Raw genomic sequence first — 18286 nt, forward strand, 5'->3', positions numbered from 1 at the left:
ATCTATTCCAAAGGTTTGGAATCTTTAGCTAGAAGTCTCTATCAGAAGAACAGGTTAATTACCTTCTGTAATACTCTTTCTGATAGAGACTATCTAGCCTCAGATACCTCTCCAATCCTCCCCGTTCTATGATTGGACTCTATCTATTAGTAAGATTCCAAATCTAGGAATCTATTCAGTTTGCATTCGGTGCTCTGTGTCTGGATGCTCAAATAATTTCGAAAGCCAATGACATCAGTCTGCGGAAGTAGCGCCTATATAGACCCCGTACTCAATTTCCCAAGCAGATCAGCATCAGTATGGAGCCGCAGGGTGCCACCTTCTGGTCCGCAGAGGTACAGCTGAAAAGGTTCTGGATCCAGTATGATGCCTGGGGAATATTCTAAAGGTGAGGAATCTTCAGCTAAACAGTCTCTACCAGAAAGAGCATTGCTAAAAGAAAGTAACTTGTTCTTCTAGTCACATACAATGTTGTGTAGAAGTCACATTAACATTGCTTTTAGCTTGCAAGATTGTAGGAGCATGTGGAATTTAAAATAATTTACAAATATGTAGGTACATATGTATGTTTTCTATGTACTATAGGTGATTGGGTATGGCTTAAAATTTGCATTTTGCTTAAAGAAGAAATAGACTCTAGAACCTGCAGGTTATTTCAAGTACCTGGGTGTACATTAAATGTAGATGATTCAGGCTCATTAGGCTGGAAATTCAAGGCATGCGGGAAGGGAGTTGCATGCTCCGTGACAACCAGGAAAGGGACTCTGAAGTTAGTGGATGGTCTCCACAAGGCTTTAAGGGTAATAGTGAGTCTCTTAGAGCTCAGAAAGTGGACCTGAAGGCTAGCAAAGATGTGAATATCTGAGGGTCAGCAGAAAAAGACTGAGCCTGCAGCTGTATACTTCATGACTGGGAGATTTTATGCAATAAACTGTACAGGATATTTCAGAGACTCTGGTGACTGGCAGTAAAAGGCATGGTTCTGGGAGAGCTGCCTAGGGTCTATGAGTACAGAAGGTGTGTGAGGGTCAGATGAAGGTCTTTAAGGGCTGCTGTAGGGAATGTGGGAGTCTGTTTTTAATGCCCTTCAAGGAATGGGCCAAAATATCTGAAACGTCATTTTCAGTGGTATGTTCCCTGCATGAGCCCTCCGCTCCTTAGGACAGAAGAGGGTGGCAGTCCCCTCTGTTAAAATAGTCAACTGAAGACGGAGAAGCTTCGTCGCCTGTGCCTCTCCATACTACAACTATCTTTGATCTAATGGCGTTTAGGCAGTGATTGAAACAATGGCTGTTCAGTTTATAGGATTCCCATCTCAACCCGTGTTCAGATGGCAGTGCTAGCTCCAGGACACCCTTGGGTAATGACTGCGCTTTAGAAATACAGATAACATAACATAACATTGGGCGAGATCGTGCCAAATGAACAGAAATGTTAACTAAATTGGTTGATCCAACGAATAATAGAGCACGTTGAATGACAAGTATGGTGGAAAATGCTGTATTCAGACTATTGCTAATGTAAATTTCCTGTTTTTCTTCATATGAAATTGACGGTGAGGAAGCTGCTCGGGACAAATGTCTGAACTGGGGTGGTGTGGAGTGCAAAAAAACGATGGATTCAGGCCCAGATCTCTGTACTGGGGTGAATGTATGACATTGTTCTGCATTCTGTCCATCAACTGTTGGTTTTGCATTTGTCACCCGAGCGGGATGGGTATGCTCAGACGTGAGTCCCATGCTCTCCACACCACTGGAGTCAAGCTATCCTGGCTGAAGACCGCTGATAGCCAGAAACCGGTCCTAGGATGCTTGATTCCGGTCCAGGAAAGACATGGCTTGGCAGTTCGGGCTGGACTGTTCCCATGAGGCACAGGGTCAAGGCTGATTTGCATATGGCCATGTCTGACTGGGGTGGTGTGGAGTGCAAACAAACGATGGATTTAGGCCCAGATCTCTGTACTGGGGTGAATGTATGACATTGTTCTGCATTCTGTCATTCAACTGTTGGTTTTGCACGGGACAAAGGTGTTGGCATGATTTATGTCGGGACTCTGTAAACTGCACTGTAAATAATACTATAACTGGGCAGTTGGAAATTACTGACCGTGCTTAATTTGCACAGGTATTTGCCAGTTACCAGCACCGGCACTTATTGATAAACAACTTTATTTATTTATTAGAATCCTCCACATTGTGGCAAAGTTTCTGTTTCTTTTATGCAGAGTTTGTTAGTGGAGCATTATCTTTTTAAAATACCTTTAAAATGGTAAAACTAGGTCATAAACCTATAATTTGAGGTGGCAAGAGAGTGGTGCCAGGTGCACTGGACTAATTTGAAGTACCTTGTACCCTGGCACTAAATCCTTGTGAAATTGAGCACTGATTACTGACGAAGCTCAGTAAAAAGAAGTAAAAAAAATTAGATGGGGGGGCTTAACATAAAAAGGTTTGAGGACGACTGATCTAGACTAGGAGAATGAGACTAAGGGCTTGATTTAGAGTTTGTTGGATAAGATACTCTGTCACAAACATGGCACATATCCCATCCACTGTATTAAGCGTATCGTTATATGTATCCAATGACGCTTGTAATAAGGCGGACAGGATATCCATCACATTTGTGACAGAGAACCTCGTCTACCAAACTCTAAATCAGGCCATGAGAGAGAGTAGTTTCCCACATCCCCATTCTTCTTTAGAGAAGGAGATATTATACAGTCTTGATTTCCCTTGCTGCGTGAGCTTCTGTCTGAACTGAACGAGGGCTCTGCCTTTGTCAGACTATCATCTTGTGAACTCTGGGTCTAATGATTCCATCCAGGCAGCAGCTACAGCCACCTTTATCAAATGTCTAGTGTCATATATGTGACATTTAATGAAATTTAACCTCTACGCTGTGTCATGACACTCTCCACCAAAGCTAACTTGGTGTACTTAGGATTCCCAGGCGCTCTCTGATGAAAATTGAAGAGCCTTCCTTAGGTAATGCAATATTTGGCCAAGCAGTACTCTGCAACCTGTTTATCTAGATCTAAGGTGCCTGGTTTTTCCCTTCACCTCCTCCCTTTCCTCTTCTCAGTTGCAATGAAATATACCCATACAGTTAACAGTTTGAAAGAGGCAGAATATAGAACAATGGGATCCCTATCTCTTGGTGATTCCACTAGTCTTAGTTATTAGGCTCCTTCTCTTTATCATCACCTTCCTGTAGACTGTAAAACATGTTATCACCAGCATGCTTTCCTAACTGCTTCAACCAGCCCAGCTTATTTACTATGTGTATTTCTTTAACTTGGCATCTATGTTTATGTTTCACCCGGCCGCATGGAATTAGACATCTCATTACCATCTAAGAAATGCGGGCACAAGGGTCCTGACTGTCACTACTTCCTAGTCTGTATATGATAATGTACTTCTTTGGCTCATTTTCTGTTATCCTTAATCCTGATGTTAATCTTCTGTTCCTGTACTGTGACTCCAAGCAGTTAAACCTTTCACACTCCTTGTGCTGACCTACGTTTCCAGAGTGTGTCAGAGCCACCAGTTTGCAAGCATCTCTTTAGTTCAGTGGAAGTAAAGGTGGGGAGGGTGTGCACTAACTCACTAACATGTGTTTACTCCAGAGTTTTCCCCTTTTCAAGCCAGCTTGCTTCCTATTGCTGTGGCATCTGACATTACCCATGTTACACAGGGATCCCGGTGGTCACAGCTCTAAGTTGCCATTTTCTTCTTAATTGTAGGGTACTGTTGTGAGCAGGTTAGAAGGGAGCATGGAGGATAGCTGCTCAGGAGCACTGTAGCTCCATGCTGTCCTTTCATACTACCCTGTAAAATGTGTATTCTATATTGCGTTTAAAAAAAGAAAGAAATTAGATGCAAACATTTCGTTGCACCCCTGCATAGTAGTGCATGTCGAGAATAGGAAGAAAACCAAGTCAAACTTCTTCAAATTGAATAGCCCATTGACGAATATAATATTGTTTTAGGGGGAGTCAAAGCAATAAAGGTCGCACATTAACCGAGTTTGCAGCTTTGTTCTTCCCTTAAATAGAAAACACTGTAAATTCTTTACAATGTATGTTTTCATTTTCAGGCATCTTGTGACAATGGCTCTAAAATACACAACTATCTTCTGGAGTGGGATGAAGTAAGTAGTTTTTGTTTTTATAAATTGGTAATGTTAAACCTTTTGTAGATGCTTATTTGATCATTGATATTCGACTTATTAGACAACCAACTGCCAGCTAGACAACTAATTTTGTTCTAGAAAATGTAATTAACTGTCAGTGGAATATTTCCTAGTCCTATCATTTTATTTTTAGTGTTGCAGTTGCACTGCAGCCAGGTTGTTAGGGCAGGGCCAGGCTACTGTGACGAGGGAAGAGGAGTGGTGGCTGCACCTTAAGTGTGCATGACATTACGGCCCCGTTGTAGCACAAATAGCAGCGGGTTGTTCTCACACAATGTTTTCGTGACTTACTCCACTCTGGCTATCAATCGCTGTAGGTGTGTTGTTATGAAAACCATATCTATAAAGGTGTCTAATGCGTGTGCCAGCGCGCCAACCTATCTTACTTTATCTTCCCAAGAGCATGCCAACAGCTCGGACCGGGACCAGTATAGTCCCTATACAGCCTTTGATGCTCCCTGATACCAGTGAGTTCACATACTGAATTAAAGCTGTAACATTCTCAATAAGAATGACATACACAGGCCAAAGTTTTTAAAGGTTGATATAAAGAATTATTACAATTGGTATTAGACCATCGATAAAACTAGCATCAAGACATATTGATTATAAGTGCAAAGGACTTTGTAAAGTCCAATAAAAAATCTAGCACAGATTCACTATATTAGAATTGAAAATTGTGTTCCTCTAAACAGAGGAACAGTACGTCCTTTTAAAGGACTTTAGACAGAGGATTTCACACATTACTGCAGAAGTACATGGATCTCAGGATATGCACCAATGTGAAATAAGCAAGAAGAAGCAATGTACTAGAGTACGTTTGAAGATTCTCTCATAATATTATTACATTAGAATCATAGATTCTCGGAATCTATTCAGGTAACGCGAGTTGAAACACTGTATACAGTACGATCTGAGGCAGCTAGGCTGTCATTGATTTGGCATTTGACCCTCAAAAGGCTCGGAGTGTTCCCTCTCTCAGTGCAAAGCTCACAATTCTTCATTCTAGCAGGAAAAGAACAGTAACAACGATCAAGTGGTGTATTGCAACGTCACTTAAAAATGGGAAGGAATCACAATATTGGCTCATGTTAGCATAAGCTCGATTTCTAATACATTAGAAGGTAAGAAAAGGTAAACCGGAGTACGCGCTCCTCTGGGAGATTAGTCTGAATATTCCAATTGTGTTGGGTAGGCTGCTTTCTATACTTCAGGCGGGTCCCAGCCTGTCAGCCAGTCTGTCGGGGAGTTTCCTAGTGGGTGCTCCTGGCAGGGGCAGACTGAATTTGTTTAGAATCACATCTATAACACAAGATCTTTCCCTAATAGGAGAGGTTCATGCTGAGCTACGGCCATTAGTGGCGAGATGGTGACCTATTTGGTGTTGAGAAAATACAGGCCCAGCGGGTAAAGTCATCTACCATCCACTTGCCCTGATATGTGTACATAGAGCCGCTTTGTGTCTGCAAGTTTCCTCTCCATGTCAAAGGGGAGCCATTGGCACAGACATATCGACACTTCCCTAGTGTATGCTGAGTGTAGGATATGGCACGTTTAACTCTCGCCCCACTGTAAAATTCCCATGCCTCTGTTGCAAAGTGCAGAATCTCAGTCCAGATTCTGGGTCTTGTGAATAGCTGGTCATCCACTCTCTTCCGTGTTACCCTAGTTCTCATCCAGGGAATACTCATCAATAGTCATAATCTAGGAATAATCCCAGCCCATGTGCGGGATCACGGATCATATAGAAAATACATTTATATACATATATATATATATGCATATGTGAAAACATATACATGCAGCCTAAAATATTTCCAAATTGGTAAAGATGCTGAAATTACATAGGTTTGCATATTAGCAGCTATACTCTCCCAACCCCTAAGGAAAAAAGAGAGCAGTAAACATTTGTCATACAACAATGCTTTATTGCCATAGAAAAACTGTAATTGCAGCCATTTGCCAGTAGGCTGCAGCAGAGTATAAAGAAAACAAAACTGACACCTTGCCTTTAAGGCATTAGAGTAGGGGTGCCGTGCCTTTAAGACATGTAGGCGACCCCCTGCTCCCATGATGCACCACAGGTTAGTTCTTTTTCCGGCTCCTTCTGAAAGGATCCTGGAGCTTGAGCTCTTCATTTTTTTGACTAAAACTGCTTTTTGAAGCGAATTTTTCAGAAAATTCGACATTTTCTGGTTTATAAAGGCTTCTGCTACTGTTTTTGGCGACTTCCACAGATTTTTTCAAGTCAGAAGGCCAGCTTTATTCAGGAAGTGTCCTTCCTGTGACAAGAAACATGGCACTGGCAGATCCACACTCGGTGTGTATTGTGTGCCTTCCATATACACACAATCCTGACCAGTGCCACCATTGTCAGAAGTTCTCCAGGCGAACCTTGCGCGACAGAGAACGGATTAAACTCCATGCTATGCTGGAAAAGGACAAGAGTCATCAGGTGGGTGGCCATGGAGGCCCCAGGACATAGTCTTCCAGCAAGCAAGGCCACAAACGGCGGCGTTCCTCTTCTCCTGACTCCAGGAAGAGGAGAAGATATTCACCGTCGACGTCGAAGAGGCCCAGACACTCTTCAGGAACACCGTCTCGACGTCGAGAGTCTGCGCCGCATTCAAGTAAGTCGGCGTCGAGGCACCACACTTCGGGCTCAAAGTCTGTGGCTGCTGAGAAGTCCAAGTCTCCGTCGACGTCGAGGCTTCCGTCGACACACTCTCCGCCACCCTCGAGGGGGTCAGCGTCAAGAGTACTGACGGCTGACATATCGCCGCTGGCTGGCGTGCCGCCGTCGAGATCCTACCACTCGACGTTGAGGAGATTGACGTCGATCCGGCGCCATGGAGAGTCGCCGTCGACATGACGTCATGGAAAATCGCTGTGGAATCGCAGTCATAGCAGATCGACGTCGTGGTCGATCGATGTTGAGACCATCGAGATCTCGCTCAACGACGATGGTCAGTCAGACATCATCGATGTCGAAGCACTCAATGTCGAGGGAAGAGGTCACAGGTATTGCGGAGTCCCCGAGGTAGTCAGGTCCCGGGTCCAGAGCATCGTCAGGGGACCCGTCAACGTCTCCTGGGCTGCATATTGTGGAGTTCTCTCCAGAACTATCCCCTAAATCTGCGGAGGGGAAATCCCACAGTTTGTCTCCCCGCCATCCGCAAGGTGCTGTATCTGGTGGTTGCAGTAGTCCGGGCTCAGATTACTCCTGTACGTACTCACCATCTGGTCCAAGGACGAGCACTCCGGCCAGACCTTCAAAGTCTCCCCCTAGGAGGCCAAGATCTCCTGCCAAGCCAAGATCTCCTGCCAAGCCAAGATCTCCTGCCAGCCAAGATCACCTTCCAGGCCAAGATCACCCTCCAGGCCAAGATCACCCTCCAGGCCAAGATCACCCTCCAGGCCAAGATCGCCTTACAGACATCGGTCTAGATCCAGGGGTCGGCACAGCCGCCATCGCGACAGGCCCCATAAGAGAAGGCGCACAAGATCTCCTACGTGGTCTTCGTCTGCAAGATATACGGTCCGGGACTACTCTCCCGACCTTCTCCTCCACACCGCCTTCACAAGTTTCACCCATAGATGACAACTCTACTTTTACAGATGTTCTGGGTAGGGGGCAAATAAACTTAACATCTCTTTGCATACCCCGGTGGTTCCCACTCCGATCATCTTTGATACCCTGCATCACCGGACAGCTCCCAGACCGCTGCTACCTTTGGTGCCCGGATTCCTGGAACCGGCTATGGCCACCTTTCTTACTCCTGCGACGCTGGGTTCTGTACCCTCCAGAATCACCAAAAAATACAAGGCTCCAGCAGAGGACCCCTTGTTCCTCAGGACTGATCCACCAGCTGATTCGGTCATCGTGGCGGCAGCCATGAAATCCCACTCCGATTCCACCTCATCCTCGGTGCCCTCTGAGAAGGATAGTAAGCAAATGGCTCGTATGGGAGGAAGATGTGCAACACTTCAGCGTCATACATGAAGGTTGCCAGTGCCTCTGCCTTTCTCAGGAGATACAATAGATCTCTCTGAGACTCTCTCACATGTTTCACTGAGAAGCTTCCCCAAGAAGACCGGCAGGATTTCACCAAAATCCTACAGGAAGGAGGGCTCGTAGCCATCCAAGTAATAAGTGCTGCAGTGGATGCTTCCGATCTCGCCGCTCATGGCTACTCCCATGGAGTCTGCTCACGAAGCTCGGCTTGGCTGCGCCTCACAGGCCTAAAGCCCGATGCTCAGAAGAAGATACTAAACCTCCCTTTCAAAGGCTCATCTCTGTTTGGGGCTCACGCTGACGACAAGATGACGAAGATGAAGGCTGAGATGGACACTGGTAGGGCTGTGGGTCTGGAGAAACGCAAGGAGTTTAAGAAGCGCTTCCGTCAGGGCGACAAGCGGTCTTACCAACAGAGGGTTCAAACCCCTCAGTGGTCCTCCCAGGTGCAGCAAAGATCTCAGTTCCAGCAGAGGCGCCCTGGTAGAGGCAGAGGCAATAACAATAAACAACAGTCCAGCTCCAAGCAGCCTCCCAAACCTTGAGTCGTTGCTTCATCCTCCACCGTTCGCCACTCCGGTGGGAGGGAGTGTAGCGTGTCACCTGGAAGAGTGGAAAACAATAACAAAGGACAGATGGGTGCTGAGTATTGTGCAGCATGGTTACTTGCTGAGGTCCAAGTCTCCTCCTCCGCAAGTGTTCCCTCAATTCAAGCGCCTTCCTCAGATTCAAAGTCAGCTGTTGAAGGACGAAGTTTCTATCCCTCTCATTAAAAAGCCTTTGAGGAGGTCCCTCCATGCGAAGAAATCAAGGAGTATACACCTGCTACTTTCTAGTCCAAAAATGAGGAGTAGCCAAAGAGTACAGACCTATCCTCGACCTACGTCTGCTGAACAGATTTATCAGAAAGCTAGCCCTGCACCAGATCTTTCCACACCTTCACCAGGGAGACTGGATGTGTGCAATCGACCTGCAGGACGCTTACTTTCATATACCTGTCTCAGTAAAGCATCGGAAATTTCTCAGGTTTCAGATAGACCGTCAGCACTACCAGTATCGAGTGCTACCGTTCAGCCTCAAATTCGCCCCACGAACATTCTCCAAGTGCATGGCGGTGGTGGCTGCCTTCCTCCGCAGGCGGAAGATCTTCGTCTATCTCTACCTAGATGAATGGCTCCTGAAAAGCTCCACACCTGTTCTGCTTCAGAAACATCTTGCTTACTGCCTCAACCTGATGCATTCCTTGGGGTTGCAGGTCAACTACAAAAAGTCAGTACTCAATCCCACCCAACGAATACACTATCTGGGCGCCTCCCTGGACTCCGCAGAGACAAGCGTGTGTCCTTCGGAGGAGAGGTTGTCATCCATGCTTCTGAAGTGCCGCACCCTGCTAGACACCCAAAGCCCAACAGCCAGGCAAGTGTCGTCACTACTTGGATCGATGACCTCGTGCATCTACATTGTGCCCAATGCACGCCTTCACATGAGGCCTCTGCAGCAGGCACTCGAGGACCAATGGTCTCAGAGGTCAGGCCACTGGGAAGATCGTGTTTCCCTCCACCAAGTTGTCAGAGACTCCATCAGATGGTGGATGAAACGTTCTCATCTTCTGCAGGGAGTCCCATTTCATCAGTCGCGTCCATCGCAGACAGTGGTAACAGATGCCTCAATGCACGGCTGCGGTGCTCATATGGACCAGCTTCAGGTACAAGGTATCTGGTCCGAAGTAGAAAGAAGCTGCCACATCAACTTCTTGGAGCTCCGGGCTGTCTATCTGGCGCTCAGATCCCTCTACCCGTCTCTGCGCACCAACCACATTCAATTTCAGACGGACAACACAACAACAATGTTCTATCTGAACAAGCAGGGAGGCACAAGGTCACGAGTTCTGCCTCTGGAAGCTCAATCCATTTGGCGCTGGCTTCTGGCGAGAGGTCCCTCCATTGTGGCAGTTCACCTGCCAGGAATCCTGAATGTTCAGGCGGACGGCCTAAGCAGAGACTTCGTAGAAGCGCACGACTGGGTGCTCAACGAAGAGGTCGCGCAGGAGGTGTTTCGACAATGGGGCGGACCAGACATAGATCTGTTCGCAGACGCGGCAAACGCAAAATGCCCCGTCTTCGTGTCCAGATTCCCCCAGCAGGGATCACGGGGAGAATGCACTTTTGATCAGCTGGTCTCAGACATTGCTGTACGCTTTTCCTCCCCTGCCTCTGATCCGGGCGGTGATACAGAAATTCTACAGGACCAACACCAGGATGATTCTGATAGTGCCGGAGTGGCCACGCCAGTGGTGGTACCCGGATCTCCTCCAGCTGTCGGAGGTTCCTCATCGGAGACTGCCCTGCCGCCCAGACTTGCTGACCAAGGACGAGGGGAGGGTGTTTCACCCTAACCTTCCTTTCCTTCGATTAACGGCATGGCTCCTGAGGTCATCCAATATGGCCACCTAGACCTTTCAGCTGACTGCATGAACATTCTTAAAGAGACCCTCCCTAGAAAGTCTTATGCTTTCAAGTGGAAGAGATTTTACATTTGGTGTATGGACAATTCTCTTGATCCAATCCAAGGTCAGGAGCAGGTGATTCTCCCCTACTTATTGCATTTGGCAAGGTCAGGCCTGAAGTACCCCTCCACCAGGGTTCACTTAGCGGCAATAACAGCCTATAGGACGTCTCCTTCTCGGACCTCATTCTTCCTCATGCCTGTGGTCAAAGATTTCTTAGAGGGGCTTAAGAAAGTGTTTCCACCAGTGAGGTCCCCCTCTCCTCCCTGGGAGCTTAACATTGTACTTACCAAATTGATGTGTGCTCCCTTCGAGCCTATCCATAATGCCTCTTTGCAGCACTTGACCTGGATAGCTGCTTTTTTGGTAGCCATCACCTCTGCCCGTAGGGTGAGCGAGATCCAGGCGAGATCCAGGCCCTGTGTTGCAAGGAACCTTACACAGTGTTTCATGCCAAAAGGATGGTGCTGAGAACACATCCAGGCTTCCTACTCAAGGTGGTCTCGGATTTCCATATCAATCAGACCATCACTCTGCCTACTTTCTTTCCTTTACCAACCACTCCCCCGGAGAGGTCTTTACACCTTTACACTCTCTAGATCTCCGATGGATCGTCTCCTGTATAGCTCTGTCTTACCAATTAGCTAACAAAGCTCAACAGGGCAAACCTCATGCACACTCTACCAGAGGGAAAGCTTCTACTACAGCTCTTCTTCGCAACATTCCAATATCTGAGATTTGTAAGGCGGCTACATGGCGTTCAGTACATACCTTTACCCGCCATTATTGCCTAGATTCACATGCACAGGACGATGCCCAAGTTGGACAGGCCACTTTGAGGAATCTGTTTGCATAACTGCATTATAAATGTGATAATTCATGTTTTTTGCTGTATACTTGATTGTTCGTCCGCGAGACTTTGGGTATGGGCTTGCTACTCCATTCATAGATTTTGACTATTGATGAGTATCACCTGGATGAGAAGGATTAGTTACTTACCTGTAATCCTATCTCATCCAGGGGTATACTCCTCAAAGTCATAAGCGACCCACCCACCTTCCCGGACGAGCATTACTGCAAAATTATGGTATGTTACTTATGGATTTACTCAGGTGTTTATGCACCTCCAAAAGGAGCTGACATAACTGCCACCTGTGGTGCATCATGGGAGCAGGGTCTTAAAGGCATGGTACCCCTACTCTAATGCTTTAAAGGCAGGGTGTCAGTTTTCTTTGTTTTCTTTATACTCTGCTGCAGCCTATTGCCAAATGCCTGCAATTACAGGTTTTTCTATGGCAATAAAGCATTGTTATATGACAAATGTTAACTGCTCTCTTTTTTTCTTAGGCGTTGGGAGAGTATAGCTGCTACTATGCAAACCTGTGTAATTTCAGCATTTTTGCCATTTTGGAAATATTTTAGGCTGCATGAATATGTTTTCACATATGTATATATATATATTCACTGAAAAAACCATAGGTTATAGACCATATATAGTTAGGAATTAGCATTTACAAAACCTTATTTTACTCACACAAAACCATTGAAATTCCATATATAGTTAGTTGCACTAACTATATATCGCGCACCCGCAATCCACTGCTGATGATGTCACATATTACATCATTCATGACATGGTCAGTGACATCACTGATGACATCACTGATGACATCACTGATGACATCTCAAATGACATCACAGATGACATCACTGATGACAACATCCAATGACTGTATGTTTCTGTAAAGTTAAAATATGTCTTACATATTGAAGAATGAGTGGATTTATAAGTGTCTGGATGAAGGATTTAGTAGGTGCATGACTGACTGTATGAGTGAGTGATTAAATGTGTCTCACTGAGTGCATGGGTTAGTGACTAAACTGTCTTAATTTCTGCATCATTATATCTTTTGTTCTGTAAACTGATGCATGTGTTGATCAGTAGCTATATGAGTAACTATATGGGTTATTGATTGGTTGCCCATGTATTTGTATGGGAGACTGAGTGTGTGTGTGGGTGTCTGGTAGGTGTATGACTCTGTGCATAGATGTGTGAGCAGTTGATTCACTAGATGTATGGGTTCAAAAGTGCATGTGGAAACAGCTGTATGGGGGTTGACTGTGTGCATGAGTGTATTGGTGAGTGAATGGATATCTCAGTGCTACATGTCAAAGTAAGTACATATGTAAAACACAGTACATGTGAGAGTTGACATATATAAATAACTGTGCATAAGAGCCAGTGAATGTGTGAGTGGCTGTATGGATCATTGTGAACTTGTATCCGGGATTGTATAAGAGAGTAAATATGTGTTAGTATGTGTTTGAATAAGTAAGGTGTGTATAACTGTATAGTTGAGAAAATGGAGGTGTGATTGATTCTTTGCATGACTGACTAGGTGTGTGTGTAACTTCATGGATGAGTGACAGTCTGTGAGTGTCTGTTTACACTGATTGTATCTAAGGTTATATTAGAGTCTGAAGAAGTTCATCGTATTATCACATGAATGATGTCATCAGTGATGTGATCAGTAATGTCAAACCAGTGATGTCATCAGTGATGTCATTTGAGATGTCATCAGTGATGTCATCAGTGATGTCATTTGAGATGTCATCAGTGATGTCATCAGTGATGTCACTGACCATGTCATGAATGATGTAATATGTGACATCATCAGCAGTGGATTGCGGGTGCGCGATATATAGTTAGTGCAACTAACTATATATGGAATTTCAATGGTTTTGTGTGAGTAAAATAAGGTTTTGTAAATGCTAATTCCTAACTATATATGGTCTATAACCTATGGTTTTTTCAGTGAATTTTCAAGGTTTTGTAAATGCTAATTCCTAATTATATATGGTGTATAACCTATGGTTTTTTTCAGTGAATTTCAATGGTTTTTTAATAGCAAATATCAAAAGCTTTAAAATGTATTCTTCTTTAAATCGAAAAATATATTTTATATGTTTTTAATACAATTTTTTAATGTCTTTTTTTTAATATATTTTTTTGTTTCGCTTCCGGTCCGCGAACCGGGTAGCTTCCCGTTAGCTCAATTTCTTGCCGCGACCTGGTCCGCGAACCGGTAAACGTTCCGTTTGCGCAACTGCCACGTTAGAAAACAACATCGTGACGCATCGCGTAATCGCGAAGTATCGCGTTGTCGCGTAATGCGTCATATGACGCGCCGCGTCAGCGCACCCGGAAGCGCTCCGGTCCACGAAGCGAAGCGCGAAGCGCAGCTTCCCGGAAGCGATCCGGGGCGCGGCGCGGAGCGCGTAACGTAAGCATAACAGGTCATGTGATTTGTCATGTGACTTGTTAATAACACTTTTCATTGGTTCATTTCACTTTTGGTTTCCTAATGTTGTTAGGCTAGGTCATGTGACCTAAAAATAACACTTTTCATTGGTTTAGAACTATTTTTTTTCCCAAATGATGAAAACCCCTCCTTGTTTTTACCTCATTCTTACTTTCTACTTCCAGAGAGCAAGACCTATTTTTCACAATGGCTTCTGTAATAGCTGCAGCTGGTGCTTCTCAGCAACCACCACCACCACCACCACCAAAAGGACCACCTCCAACACTGGACTTTGGTAGAGAGGAAGATAATGAGGACGAATAGGAGGAGGAGGAGGAAGAGCAAGTAAGGCAGTTCCTGCCAGAAACACCAAGGCAGAGCCATATTAAAGAGCAGTACATATGGCAATTTTTTAAAATTCCACCTGGACAAAATAAGGTCAATGCACCCCAGGTGTCTTGTTTGATATGTAAAAATATACTTTCTCGTGGCAACCCCAACAAGAAATACAGCTTTGGCAATCATACAATGATTCGCCACATGGAGCGATGGCACCCTAATAATCTTTCCCAAGCACAAGTAAGGGATCTTGCTGCCAATCCCCCAAATGTCATCCCCAGCACCTCCAGTGGACAAAGCTCATTCGCCGGACCAGACAATATTCAAGCTCCTTTTGAACACTACAAAATAGTTTGTATATATTGTGGAGGAACTATTTGTTATGGAGAGAAGAGTATTACTTTGATTAACCGAGCTGGAGAAAATCATAAATGCAACAAGATGAGAAAACAATGAATCCTTTTTATTTTTTTTTGCTCCTGTTGAGACATGTTCAAACCCTGCTTTTTTGTTATTTCCTCTAAAAAAACACAAAAAAACACAAAATAGTTTTCAAAAATCAAAAAAAAATCAAAAAATTGTTCAGAAAATTAATTAAAAAAAAAATAATAATTAAAAAACAGTTCTTTTCAGAACTACCTTCCATTTATAACAAAATTGGCCAAATTTTTATACCCTGTCTTTCTTTTTTCCTCATAGTACGCTCCTCGGACCGCTTCCCGGTGCGCGTACCGGGCGCTCCCCACGCAAAAACAAAGAAAAAAAAAATATTTTTTTTTGCCCCGTGGGGCCCTTTTAAAGCCTCCACATCAAACCTAGGGGGTCAGGGAGGATCTACTATGCCCCCTTATGGTCATTTCCCCCTTTGTTTTGGCCTCCTCTTGTCTCTCGATCCTACCGAGAGACAAGATGGCGGCCGCTCCGGACTGTTTAGAATGTTGACAGACACCGGAGAGCCAATCAGCTTCGCTTCGCGAAGTTCCGTTACGCGTCAAGTACGCGAACCGGAGCGCTACCCGGAGCGCGCTTACAGATATATATCTTTTTTTGAACGTTAATTTCTCAAAATCCACTGGAGCACATATCTTGAGACCTAGCAAAGGCACATCAGGCTAACAGTCCCTACAATTTTGCCAAGTTTCGTGCAAATCCATTCAGCCGTTCGGGCTAAAAGTGAGGCCAACCGCCCTATGGAAATTAACATGGGAAAAACGCGTTTTGGGACCCCCCTTTTTTCTCGGCCCCCCCCTTGACGAAACCCCCCCCAAATTTTCAGTGGCTGCTCAAAAACAAAATGTTCCATTTTCCTGAAAATTTCAGCCAATTCCGTCCACAAACGCCAAAGTTATTAGACATAGAATTTTCAAAAATCCCATAGAGAAAAAATCCTAACTATATATACCTACTGGCGACCGCCAGTAGGTAATATATATATATATATGTATATATATGTATTTTCTATATGCTCTGGGATCCCGCCCATGGGCGGGGATTATCCATAGATTATGACTTTGATGAGTATACCCCTGGATGAGAACTAGGATTACAGGTAAGTAACTAATCCATAGTTACACTGGGTCACTCACCGTGGAGGATTATGTCTTCCCTAGCTTGGCACAAATTACGTCTGATGATTGCATTTTCACTACATGCAACACATTTCCCATATGTACCTGTAAAACATGTACACAATGGACATTTACAAATGTAGAAATGCCTTTGCATAATTGTGAAATGGAATTTGCTGATGTTTTCCTTAGTATTCTTAATAACCTGAGACTAGAAGCATCCCAGACACACACCTGGAAGGCTTTGCGATTCCCCCCAAAAGTGTAGATGTACTGCAAATGCAGGAGAAAAGCTGCAAGTGTATTTTGGGTCGACGCATATTTTGGGTGAATCAGGCACTCAGAATTCAGATCTATTACTCCACCTCCTTCAGGCAGTTCCTAGTTGGGACATGACATTTTTGGTTCTTTGTCCCCTATATGATGGTATTGTCCGAAATATGAAAACATATAAACGAAGGTTGTAGCATCCAAAAAGAAGCTCAGAGTTAACGTGTCTCAGATCCAAGAGTTATAGTACTGGGTCTTTCAGCCACGAAGGGAAATAGAAGATGCATGAATGGCTCTGGTCTGCTTCACGATACGTGGGAAAGTGGTGTCTAGTGCACACAATTGATAAGATGAAAAAAGAAAGCCATTGGATTATTATTGCACTGTAACAGCTCTCAGGCCTAAGGACATTTATAACCATTCTTGGTAATTTTCCCCAGAATATAGACCTCACCTACCAAGTGAGAGCATTAACACGGTTTCAACACATTTTAAAGATGGAAGCAACAACACAAATATATAATGACTGTGGGGCAGAGCAAGGGTTTTTAGAAAGTGGCGCACAGCGTAAAAGTAACGCTAGTAATCAACGTGTAAGGTTTCTTGTTTTGCGACTTGCAAAGGGGGGCGAGGGGATAAACCCTATAACCCCACAGAAGAGTACTAACAGAAGTCAGTACTGGAGAATTTAACAAACACGGTGCCCATGCACACTCGGATAATAAACATAAATATCGTAGTCGTTGTTGACAGTGGTTGTAGAGACAAAAGCTAGTAAAAACACCTATAAACAGTATGTAACACGATTGATCCAGCGTTGATGTGGTGTCTTTTATTATTGAGACATGGAAAGACCAGCCGACACGTGTTTCGTCGCGTATGGCACAGTCTGCCTACGACTCTTCAGGGCTATACCGGACGGGTACAAATTGAAAGGCCGCTCTATCGGTGATAATTCCGACCCGAAGGGCCTAGGACCGGTGAAAATGATGTCTCGTGACACGTGTTTCTTCGCATATGGCACAGTCTGCCTACGACTCTTCAGGGCTGGGTGGGGATACATAAGGAAAGCACCTTTTTACTGTATGACAAACAATATTTCTTAACAGATGATTGTCTGGTGAAGGCGTCTAAGACCTCTCTTCCGGATGTAAATTTTTTTGAAAACCGGAAGTCGTTACTTCGGCGCCTTAAACAGCGTTCTAGTTCTGTAGACCGAGACCACGCCCATACGGCTTTGGCCGTGTTACTTATATCCCACTTTCCGAGGTTTATTGTTGTGGGCTTATCCGGCGCACACCAGGATTTCATTCAGGACGCACCCGTCCTCACACCCGGTAAGTCCGAATTGGCACACACCCGTTGGCACTCCAACAGTCTTCGCATTGTTCCCGTTTATACTAACATGGACGCTAAGACTTTTTTAATATACTTTGATTACAGCTCCGCCTTACGGAAATTAGGAGTCACGTGCATTTACCCCGCCGGGCTTCTTATCTAATGAGATTTTTTTTTTTTTTTAAATCGTGAGTTCCTTATATTTATCTTTTGTGACACTGCTTCGTGTAATTTATTTCACTCTTTTACCAGGTTCAAACTCTATTATAGACCACGTGTTTATAGTTCGCTACGACGCATTTTGTTCACCACCTCTCACCACGTCGGTAGTAGCCATGTTGATTATGTTTTCACCTCCGCCTGTTCTTTCTTGACGCACTTCGATACACTTACAATTCGCATATTGAGTCCGCACATTATATGTGGTTTGGATTTTTATACTTCACCTCACTTCGTATAGATACTATAGGCTACCTTAGTCTCACCGTTCGCTCAAACTACGTCTCACGGTCTCTCAATTCTAGATACTACTAGCTCACCGTTATTAGATTCACGTAACAGAGAGCAGATTTAACAACTCCACCTATATGCTTTCTATCTTTCACCAGTCACGGGCCATGGTGGCTCTCACGGTTTTTTCACCCTTTCGAATGATACAACATAAGCATAATCGCTTGGTAGGTTTTCAGTTTTCCCGATACTCCCTTTTTCCTCCTGCATACTACTTTTTTGTCATTTCAGATTAATTCTTGATTGC

General features: G+C 44.5%; 1 protein-coding gene across 2 annotated transcripts in view; it reads left to right on the plus strand.

Annotated features, from left to right (window-relative positions):
* FNDC3A (fibronectin type III domain containing 3A) overlaps positions 1-18286 on the plus strand; it is a 1256364-nt gene that overhangs the window by 714422 nt on the left and 523656 nt on the right. For both annotated transcript variants that reach the window (XM_078657339.1, XM_078657340.1), the window contains one exon: positions 4096-4149. In XM_078657339.1, the coding sequence (XP_078513465.1) occupies positions 4096-4149 (54 nt within the window). The remainder of the gene's footprint in view (positions 1-4095; positions 4150-18286) is intronic.

This window comes from Lissotriton helveticus, chromosome 8, assembly GCF_964261635.1.
Source record: "Lissotriton helveticus chromosome 8, aLisHel1.1, whole genome shotgun sequence".
NCBI classification, from domain to species: domain Eukaryota; kingdom Metazoa; phylum Chordata; class Amphibia; order Caudata; family Salamandridae; genus Lissotriton; species Lissotriton helveticus.